Here is an 11,755-nt window from a genome sequence, read left to right as displayed (position 1 = left end):
CCCAAAATTTTCAAAGTTATTTAAATAAATTATTTTGATGATGATGTTATTTTAATATTCATTTTAGCCAATGATTGTAATTCTTGGGAAATTTATGGTGTTACGGAGAGTGGTAATTAGAGAATGGTAATTGGTAAGATAATAGGATAGTAAATGATAGGAAGAATAGTATTGGTAGGTAAAATAGTTAATGATAGGTATAATAGTATTGTTATAGTAAAAGGAGGGTAGAATTGTAAATGGAAGGTAGAATAGTATGTAGAATTTGTTTTTTCGGAGGTTGCAGCCAAGTTTCACTTTTTTCCCAACTTGGTTTTAGAGTCTTGGATTATTGTGTTTGGGGTTTATTGTTCGACCACTGACCAGCCTGCACTTTCTCATGAGCTTTCCTATGAAAAATGCTGACCGTATTATTTGTAGCCTTTTCTACTTTTCACGTTAGATTTTCCAGTCTAAAATTCGTTTTGTTGACTATCCATTCAAGCTGACATTTCTTGCATCTGTCCAAAAATATGAGAGGAAATGGAAGACCACCCTCAACCATTCATTACTCACGTTCAGAGAATAAAATCGTTAACAAAAGGCTCATTAATGATCAAATTGAAACCTGTTGTATCACTAATAATAAGCAATTTCAAGCAAATTGCTTGAGTTCATGTTTTGCAAGCAAATTCCAACGTCCCTCACCTTGATGAGTAATATAGCGAATGAGCAATTTCACTAAGCAGCTCCTCTGCTTTTGGGATTAATCCCATGCACGCCTTGGCAATGATATACATTTCATTGGTTGTAGTGGGTTGAACAACTTCTGGTTTCATCCGCCTCAAGTATTCTGTAAGCTTTGCATAGATATATTTCTTTCCAGTATCCGTTGAAGCTTTTGATCTTCTGATATAAATTTTACTGCCTCTTAAGAAAGTTTGAGATGGAGCTGCCTAAAGGCCTCTTTTGTTGCTATATTTACAATTGCATAATGGTTTTTTTCTTTGTTGCTAATTATTAATCCCTCTCATTTGGCATTCCATTTCTCACTTACATCCTGTATTGTTGGCTGTAAAGTAACAAAACGATACTAGAATATAAAACAATCAATCGCCATCGATACATGCACTCTAGAGAAGCAATGTAACATCTTTCTAAGAAAACATTGTATTAGTATGTGTTGAGTCCCATGATAAATGTGTATTAGGTCGAATTGGACTATATAAGTGATTACAATGAACCCCAATTGTGATTAGTCCTTCTGGATATGAAGTGGTTAGTGCATCTTATATCATGACACTTTCTACAAACTATTCACAGAAAAGGGTTATAGAATAATCACAATACATTTATTAGATAGAGTTATTATTCTTAACACAAAATTGACTTGTCGCTAGGAATGGAACCAAGATTTTTCATCGGGAGGCCGGATAAAACTTAATTTTGAGAAGGACCCCCTCGTTCCGTCCTTGTCTATTAGACTGTCAAGGCATAAAAGAAGTACAAACAACTTTTCATGATACATATCAGAAAGTGTAATATCAATTATATGGCTAAAGACCCAAAGATCCAATACACAACGGAATAATGTTAAGTTATCCGAGTACGAGCCATATATCCCCCTTTCCATGATTAAGTAGCCGGATATATCCAACCGTACACTTGTAATATCATTGGTGTAGTCACTACGCCAAGTAATGTTGTCCCCATGAATTACGAACATATCAGCTAGAACACCACTGAGTGAGCTGATCCAGTATGCTTCCGAGTACTCCATTAAGATGAGTTGTTTCCGAGAAGCCAGATATTGCAGAGAGAAGAGACCAGGAGCAGGGTCTTCATCACTTATCCATGATGTTAATGACCATCCTGTGTTAGCATCTTTAAGCTTCATTCCGGGCAAAAGAGTATGAGTAGGATAGTCAAAGCTTTGCCACAAAATCTGTGAGGCCCTGTTTATCAGTACAAGATTACCTGTATCTAATAGCTTGGAATAGGTATCGTTGCCACCTGAAGTGTTGGTCAGAACGTGCAACAATCTGCCATCGGATATTACAAGATTCCCATCCGAGTTGAAGGTAAGAATAGCAGTGGAATTTGGAAATGGGTGATCCCTGTTTGCAACCCAAACTATATCGTCGTATGACTCGTCATAATGTGTATACTTATATATAACCAGGTAATGCTTGGTCGAGTTTTCTGGAGAGAAGAAACCAAGTTCGTACCTTGCATTGGCAGATACCATATACTCCGAGGTGTTTAGTGATTGGCCTGGTCGGATAGTTTCAATATCAGTGATGGCATTGGTGAAGTGCAAACTGGGGAGAAATAAAAGCAGCAGGGAAACAAAAAAAGGGTAAATTATTATAGGAGTCATATTTGTATGAGGCAGCTATGCAATGCTAGCTCTTTGTAGTTTGCACACACAATTGTATAAATGGAAATGGGTGTTGTTGGATCCTGTCTGTGTTTGGGTTTGGGGAGCCTGCACTTTCCCATGAGCTTTCCTATATTAATTGTAGCCTTTTCTACTTTCGATCTGGTTACATTTTCCACAGTCTACAACTGCGTTGTTTTTGTTATTTAAAAAAAAAAAAAAAAAAAACTGCGTTGTCTCGACTCTCCAGTCAAGTCAAGGAAGGCTGACATTTATTGCATCGTGAGAAGGAGCGGTGACCTTGGTGGGAGGCCACCACGACACCGAAAGGATCCTCTCCATTTCCCCATTTCCTTTGAAATGAAGAGGAATCCTATAAGAGAGTTTGTTCTTTTAAGTTTATGGAATATATCTCAAAAATCGCAAAAAAATTTCACAATAGAATTCTTAAATGAACCCTAAATATTATAATTGCTACAATGGAACCCAAAACATTAAATTTCACTTTTGCAATCTTTATGATTATTAAAATAAAATATAAAAAAATGATTCACTCTTTTCTCTCATCCCTCCTCTCATGTCTCACAATTTCCTCTCATCTCTCATCTCATATATATATAATTAAAAAAAAATAAATATTTTAATGATATAAGGAATGATTAAGATAAGTTATTGGGGTGTATTTTGACATAGGAAAGCAAAAAGTAGTTTTGATCCTTAAATATAGGAAAAATGACGAGGCTGCTATGAATGCTCTTAAGCAAAAATAAGAGAATAAAATGATATTTTCAATTGAAAAGACCATTTTACCCTTTAAATTACTAACCGGATTCCCTCCATTCCCTTTGAAATGGAGAGAATTCCATTCAACCACGACAAGAGCTATGAGCCTATGATGGTGTGCGGCTGTGCAAAACTAAAAAATGTAATTAAAAAAAAAAAAAAAAAATCGAATCGGGTTAAATGAATCAATTCGGGTCTTTGAATTAGGTTGGATGAGATGGAAAAGAATTGGATTTAGCCCACTTAATTACTCACTTTCTCTAATTTGGTGAGCCACTTTTAAAAATAACTAAACATCAAACTCTTTACATCTTCTTTACTTTAGTTAATATTATTTTGAAAAAACTTCACTCAATCCCCTATGAACTTTCATCGCTTTTGCAATTATCTCAAGTTCAAAACTCTCAATTCAATTTAAAAAACTTTAAATTTTTTGCAATGTTATCCCTCTTAATTTTTTGTTCCTAACAAAAAATCCTTACAGAGGCCTTGAATATTTCGAAAATACCCCTATTTTAATTAAGGTAATTTTGTTATTTTATAAATTTTGCAAGGATAGAAAAGGTAATTTCACTCCTAACGAGAGGGGGTGATATTGTAAACTTTTTAAAGTTTGATACACTAAATTAATAGTTTTTGAATTTTATGGTGTACAAGCGATAAAAGCTCAAAGATTAAGTGTGAAGTTTCATCTATTCGTTTTTAATTCTTTATTTGTTATTGGGAGATGAGAGAGAGAAAAGGAAATGAATATATAGGCTTAAAAAACTAATTAAATAGCTTTTAATTTTTTGCTCTTGATATTTGGAGAGTTTGTAGCTTTTAAAATGAGCTCTTTAAATTTGTACTTGTTAGAATAATGGAGAGAAGAGAAGAGCGGAAGCATAAGGCAAAGCGAAGGCACACAAGAGACTACATTGTATTGATGTAGAATAGAAGTGTTGTGTGTAGAGGTGCATTAGAATGGTTACATTAAGGCCTCTTGAGGCTAGAGGTTGCCTCTTATATAAAGGCCTCTCCTTAGCAATGTGGGACACTAACATCCCCTCAAACTCAATGTATTTATACATTGAGGTTGAAAAAAATACAGGAAAATAAATACGTAAAAAAAAAAAAACATGAATTTAACTATTAAAATCTAGTTTATAGTTGATTTAGTTACTCACTTTTCAAAACCACTTAATATTAAACTCTTTAAATATTTATTTACTTTAATTAAATATTATATTTTATTGATAAAACCAACTTTTAGCTATATGCATTAAAAATCTACTTTAGTTGAAAGGAAAAAAGGTTGTATGAAAGAGAAAGAATATTTAAAAATAAATAATTTTCACATTCGAACCCTTTATATTTAGAATTAAGTTCTTGGCACAATCCAAGTAGAAGTGGATTGCACTGGCCGAGCCACCTCTCTCCTTGTTGAACTTCAAAGCAAGGCAGAATAAAAGCAAAAAGGAAGCAATAATGAGGCAGCACAATCCAAGTATATGTGGTGTTCTTGGATCCTGTGTCGGGTTTAGAGTTCGACCCGGCTGCAATTTCTCATGAGCTTTCCTATAAAAAATGCGGACCATATTGCTGCGTTTTTTTTTTTTTTTTTTTTTTACTTTCACGTTAGAATTTGTTCATTCTGAATAACACAACACATTCTAAATATCAAATAGCAATTAAACTTACTTTTATTAATCATGCTTCGTAAATCACAAGGTAGGTGAGTCAAACAATTAAACAAAGAACAAATTAAAAGTTCACAATCCAATTTAAAAATTACATAAAACTAAATACAATCCTTCCATTCCTTCTACTGGATCCCTTCAACCCTTCAATAACCAAATAAATAAAACATAAGCATAGTGATCAGTAAAAAAAAAAAAAAAAACCCACAAACAACTAAATATCAATTAAAAATAAAATAAAATGCAAAAAATCATCGAAAACTAAAGAAAAAATATAATTCAACAAAGTCCATTTGTTGAGCCTTAATCCGCGCCATATGTGAAATAATTTGACATAATTTCTACCACAATAAATTTTGTAAAGAATTAGTAAAATCAAAACAATCAAATAATTTGTACAATTAACAAAATATCAAATTTATTTTGCTACCATTACCTGAATCAAGCTAGTAGCTTTCTTCATCTTCAATATTATACAAGTAGGTCTCATTAGCACTAATGGGATCATATCTCAACTAATTTTAAGAGCTTCATTGTTTTCGGAGCCAAAGAACTTTGACAATGATTTATCACGTGATCTCCGGTGCTCTAACAAATATTATGAAATGGTTTTGTTGTGTATACACTTGTGAAATCATTTCATAATATTTGTTAGAGCAATTTTCGAATTGGTAGAACTACGCGCTTCTCTCGATCACTGCAAAACAAAAGCAAATAAAAAAGTTAAAGAAATTTTTAAAATTTTTTTTTACCAAATATACCACATTTTTGTTTGTCATAATTTTTTGGGTACTAAAAGTACATTTTAAGCTCATTAACGCAAATAACGTAGTTGAGATTGTGTTGAAAAATATAATTTTTAAAGCCAAAAAGAGCTTTTTAGAAAAAAAGTTTTATTTTTAAGCTTTTTCCAAAAGTTTGTTTTGATCTTTTTTAGAGGAAAAAAAAAAGTCAAATAACTACTTTTGAAAGTTTTGTACCAAATTGTCTATTTTTTTGTTTGGCATACCATTTTAGACACTAAAAGTATTTTCCTCAATGGGTAATTCAAATGACTGTGGACCAAGCTTTATGAAGCGGAGGTCATTAGTTCGAATTTTCATCTCCCTTCTTTTGTGTGGACATCTCAAAAAAAAAAAAAAAAAAAATACCAAAAGTATTTTTAAAACTCTATAATGCCTAATCTCATGAGTAATATTACAAGTCTCATTTGTCTCCTTCCAAAAATGATATAGCTTTTAAAATTAGTATTAAATTAAAATTTAGTAATAATTTATCATAAATTTAATAATAATTTAAAAAACACATTAATTTTAAAAAACACAAAAATATCGTAAGGAAGACTTTAGCATTTCACAAATTCAATGGTCAACTCGACTTATCATAGCCATCACGTCAAATTCTTACAGGTTTCCCATTAGAAACAAATCATGGTAACAGGTGGGATTCTTATCATATATATGCAAGACCATAAATGCAAAGCCAATATTCGACGTGGCAAATTGATTTTCACACACATACCTCTCCACACATTAACTTTTGTAACCACTGCCTAAAACTGTACAAAGATATGTGATTCGCGAACCTAGTAATAAATCATTCTTTTTCTTCGTATTAAATCATGATTCTTTAAAATTCTTAAGATATTAAGAATTCAACATTTATTTCCTCGATCAACAATCATTATCATATTTATTCATATTTTAAAAGTGATAAGCTAATATGATTGAATCTAAATCATTTAATATAAAAATAATTAACTGGAATATCACAAAATTTTCTTGAATATCACAAAATTGCCTAATCTATAATGCCTAATCTCACGAGTAATATTTTTAAAACTGGAATATCACAAAATTGTCTTGAATATCACCCAAAAAAAAAATTTCTTGTGAATTTTCTTGAGAAAAATTCACAAAAATTTACAAAAAAAATTTTCTTGTGAAACTGGAAATCACAAAAATTTTGCATCATTCATTATTAACTGGAATATCACAAAATTGCCTAAATGCCTCTTTTTGTTCTTGTATTTACGTTTGTATTGGAATATCACAATATTGGAACATCTTTCTAAGAAAACATTGTATTAAAAGAGTGATGTAATCAAAACTCACCTAGTAAAAGGAATCGAAGTGTGACTAACACTTCTTAGTGCCTCTTATAATCTATCCACTTAAAATGGGCAATCCATGTTGTTAATGTAGGACTTTTTGGAGTGCCACAATCTCCTTTATTCAAATTCCTGACATTCTCATCAAGCTCATGTCATGAATGCCTTAGCGCCATATGATGTTACGAAATTGTTCTCATACCATTTGTAATGATAAAGAAAAAGAGCTATCTATATATACATTATTACTCCAAAAGAACTAAATGCGCCATTTGTTGATTGTTAGATGTAACTTGTCATTTTAAAGTGATAACTATTAACATTTTTCTGTGTTGTTACACTACAAATGCACTATTTGTTGGTAGTTAGATGTGACAAGTTGATCTTATTATTTTGAATTCCAGTTACAAATCCATTTTTCATGATACACATCAAAAATTGTAATACCAAATTACATGGCTAAAGACCCAAAGATTCAATACACAATTGAATAATGTTATGGACCATATATGATGCTTATAACCATATTTTTAAATATTACCGACCATTCATAACTGAAAGGGTTGCATCATTCAAAGAACAAATTTGTGGCCTGTTGTTAAAAAAGTTTGTCTTCGCCATACAACTCACATTCAAGAAAGCAGGTTTTTGGGGATAAGGTAAAACTGTAGGTTCATTTCTAAGCATTGCGACAACATCACGAGCTTTCCTATAAAAAGTGCCGACCGTATTGTTACATTTTCCACGGTCTGAAAACCACGTTGTTTCGACTCTCCAGTCAAGTCAAGTCCAGCTGACATTTATTGCATCTGTCCCAATGGAGGAGGTTAATTGACTAGGATATTGCTGCTTCAAAACTTCAGTGTATCTTGCTTCAGACCTATAGGCCATGCGACGCTTATAGCTGCTTAGTTTGACGGAAAGCAGAACATGTACATGTCCCGCAAAATCCCATCAGAGTATATCAAATACGATGTTTTAAAATCTGTATTGAATTAAGTTAAGGACTTTAAAAAAGCATTTTTATTAGACTCTAGTCTCATAAGTAATACTACAAGTTTTTATTGTGTTTCTTAAAAAATAATATAACTTTTAAAATAACTATTAAAATTTAATAATAATTTTAAAAATTAAGTCAATTTAGAGAGACAAAAATAATATAACAACTACGATTGTAGCATTACTCTAGTCTCCTAATGTAAACAAGTCAACTTGACTTATGGAAAGCAGGTGGGACTCTTATCAAGACAATAAATGCAAAGCCAATATTCGACGTGGCAAATTGATTTTCACACACATACCTCTCCACACATTATTTGCAACCACTTTGCCTAAAACTGGTACACAGATATGTGATTCACAAGCCTAATAATAAATCAGTCTTTTCTTTGTATTAAATAAGGATTCTTTCGCAATAAAAGTAAAAGCTTCATTTTCTATTCAAAGACAATGTTTTCCAAGGTCTACATTGAGAAAGTTTGAGAGAAATTTGTTGTTACAATCATTTCCAAGTAAGGAGACCTGGGTCTTCGAGGGTAGGGTAGGAGTAGGTATCGGTTGGGTCAGTATTGGTAGGAGTATTTTCTATTCAGAGGACAACGTTTTTTAAGGTTTACGTTTGAGAAAGTGCGAGAGAAACTTGTCAATACAGTTATTTTTATGTATGGAGACTTAAGTTTTTAAAGAGTAAGTCAATGATTGAGAATCTATGCCTCATAAAATAGAAGTTATTAATTCAAATTCTTCTCATTTTTTTCCTCTCGTTTTACGAATATGCCAAAAAATAAAAAATAAATAAGGGCACCTGAAATGAGCAGCGAACTCATCGTAATGGTAATCCTTTCGTATTCCAACAATAACAACCCTACTTGTATTTGCTTGTGTAATGGGTATATTAAGTTAGTTGGTTTTTCGACCTAGGGTTGTAATGGGTTTATCCATATCATAATTGGTAGGATCCATGGGTTTTGTTAGTCGGTTAGTGAGCCCAGGTGAATGGCCTTTATAAACAAAGCCCAAGAGATGTATTGTTGATTCAATTTTGGTAATCGGTTTACTTTGTAAAAGGAGGTTGAGGTTGAGCAACTGGAACGCGTATATTATTCAATACAGAACAATCATTCGTTCTGTATTGAAACCAATACAATAACCAGTAAAATTGTTACAAGTGGTATATTAAGCTTTTTATCAAACATTTCTCTGTTTCACAATATGATGATGTCAAAATTTAATATTTTTATTAAATAATTATAATTAGCTGGAATATCACAAAATTGCCTAAATGCCTCTTTTTTGTTCTTGTATTTACGATTGTATAGTTGTTTTTTCTTCTTTTTTCTTTTTTTTCTTTTTCTTCATGTTGCTAATTATTAATTCTTCTCATTTGGCGTTCCATTTCTCACTTACATCCTGTATTTTTGACTGTGAAGTTAAAACATGAGAAGGAAGATAAAACAATACGAGAATCAAAAACAATCAATCGCCATCGATACATGCACTCCAAAAAACATTGTACTAAAAGAGTGTTGTAACCAAAACCAAAAGTATGTTCTGTAGCAACTTATGTACAGTGGCAGCAGAACAATTGAGGCATCTAACGTTGTCAATATATGCATTATCACTCCAAAAGAATTGAATGCACCGTTTGTTGGTTGTTAGACGTGGCTAATCATTTTAGAGTGATAACAATTAGTGTTTTTCCTATGTCACTACACCACAAATGCACCATTTGTTGGTCGTTAGATTTGACAAGTTGATCTTATTATTTTGAATTCCAATTACAAATCCATTTTTCATGATACACATCAGAAACTATAATACCAATTTATATGGCTAAAGACCCAAAGATTCAATACACAATTGAATAATGTTATGGACCATTATGATGCTTATGGCCCATTTTTAAATGTTACTGACCATTCAAAACTGAAATTGTTGCATCATTCAAAGAACACATTTGTGGCTTGCTGTTAACAAGGTTTGCCTTCGCCATACCACTCACATTCAAGAAAGCAGGTTGTTGGGGATAAGGTATAGCTACAACTTCATTGCTAAGCATTGCGACAACATCAAACATGGAAGGTTTATTTGCTGCTTTTTCTTGAACACAAAGGAGTGCTAGCTATGTTAACATATCTCAATTCCATTTGCATAGAAGATATATCATCAAGTAGTGGATCCACCAAGTCTGATCCCCTATCACTTGTCAATAATTCCCATGCCTTAAAATTCCCAAAAAAAATAAAAAAGAAGGAAAGATTAGAGGATGTTAGAATGCTGGTAAATAATTAAATACATAATTTTCTATTAGCTTAAGTACTCTACTTAGCTGTCTAAAATTTCAAGAACAGAGGACTAATTTTTTTTTTTTTTTTTAATAACGATGAATGCACATTTGTTCAACAACTCCCAACTATGAATCAAAGTAAATAAGTGTTTTCAAATTCTAAAACAAAAGATGCAAATAAAATACTCACATGTCCAATAAGATGGAGACAGTTACTTTCATAAAAATTAGTATTCTTCCTGCTACTCACAATCTCTAACATTAAAACTCCAAAACTAAAGACATTGGATTTGATTGAAAATAAGCTTTTCAAAGCATATTTAGAGGACATATAACCGCTGTGCACCATCATCAAGTTAAAAAAATATTAGTAATTGCATGTTTTATATGAATATCTTCATACATGTATACTATCCTGTTAATATTTATAGTTTTGAAGTTCCCTTTATATTACTTACTAAGTGCCAACAACCCTACTTGTATTTGCTTGTGACACATTTGTTCCAAATATTTTTGCCATTCCGAAATCTGATATTTTGGGATTCATATCGATGTCCAACAAGATATTGCTAGGCTTCAATTCCCTATGAATAATCCTTAACCTGGAATACTGATACAAATAAAAAAGTCTTTGAGAGCAATTCTTCAATGACTCCAACACGAGTCCTCCAATCTAATATCTTGCATTTCTCTTGGTCTGCTTTACATATATGAGTAAATTGACAATCAGTGAGCCACATGCAAAGGAACCTAAAAATCAAACATTAAAAAAGTAATTACATATATGTATATATCAAAATGTGAGATAATAACAAACCAAAAAGGAAGAAATCCAAGCTTTTATTGGGCATATACTCATCAACTAGAATCTTTTCATCTCGTTCAATGCAGCAGCCCAAAAGACTAACAAGATTCTTGTGTTGGAGCTTGGTTATGAACATTGCTTTATTTTTTAGCTCCTCCTAACCTTGCCCAGATCTTTTTGAAAGCTTCTTTACAGCTACCTCATCCCCTTTCAGTAATATTCCTTGAAATTATTTTTTGTTGTGAAAAATACAGAAAATAATAAAATAGTAAGCTAAATTCATAAGAAATCTATTGCCAATGATAAAGACTAAAACTTTTTTTAACTCTAAATCAATCAACCCATTTTGAGAAACAATAATCCGATGCAAAACAATTTGTTGTTGTAGATTGACACCCTATGAGTCTTTTTGTGAGACTATAGTATGGCATGTTGTTACATCACTCAATTCAAAAGCTTAAGCATATGAGTTTGGATACAACTATGTATATTAACCACTTAATTTTGTGATCTCCTTCCAAAGTGGGCCTCTTTTTACACTTACATGTGTATACTCAACATCAACTACAAACATATATTAAGTATCCAATTACCTATTAAAACTAACGCATACCACGTAAAATTTTATCTTCCAAATCTCACACACAATAAATGTTTATCTGAATTGGTATACTGAGTGGTTTCACATCATACACAGCAACAAAAGTGGCATATGCCTATTTGTGCTTGCTAA

At 32.0% G+C, this 11,755-nt stretch overlaps 3 protein-coding genes across 4 annotated transcripts in view; 1 reads left to right on the top strand and 2 right to left on the bottom strand.

Moving 5' to 3' along the window:
• Window positions 1-11,755, top strand: part of LOC132176431 (uncharacterized) — a 93,898-nt gene that overhangs the window by 48,752 nt on the left and 33,391 nt on the right. The window lies entirely within an intron of this gene.
• Window positions 1,376-2,359, bottom strand: LOC148586679 (G-type lectin S-receptor-like serine/threonine-protein kinase At2g19130). The gene has a single exon (XM_088514089.1). The coding sequence runs from the start codon at window positions 2,357-2,359 to the stop codon at window positions 1,376-1,378; it is 984 nt and encodes a 327-aa protein (XP_088370215.1).
• LOC148586678 (G-type lectin S-receptor-like serine/threonine-protein kinase At1g11303) overlaps window positions 9,783-11,755 on the bottom strand; it is a 3,225-nt gene continuing 1,252 nt past the window's right edge. Inside the window, exon 4 of one of the 2 annotated variants that reach the window (XM_088514585.1) lies at window positions 9,783-10,152. In XM_088514585.1, coding sequence (XP_088370711.1) covers window positions 10,015-10,152 — 138 coding nt within the window. In that variant the 3' untranslated portion in view covers window positions 9,783-10,014. The remainder of the gene's footprint in view (window positions 10,153-11,755) is intronic. The other variant, XM_088514584.1, reaches the window with a different exon arrangement.

The sequence above is a fragment of the Corylus avellana genome, chromosome 3, assembly GCF_965113065.1.
Source record: "Corylus avellana chromosome 3, dhCorAvel1.hap1.2, whole genome shotgun sequence".
Classification (NCBI taxonomy): Eukaryota; Viridiplantae; Streptophyta; class Magnoliopsida; order Fagales; family Betulaceae; genus Corylus; species Corylus avellana.
The sequence above is the reverse complement of the archived record's forward strand: the minus strand, read 5'-3'. Positions and strand labels throughout refer to the sequence as shown.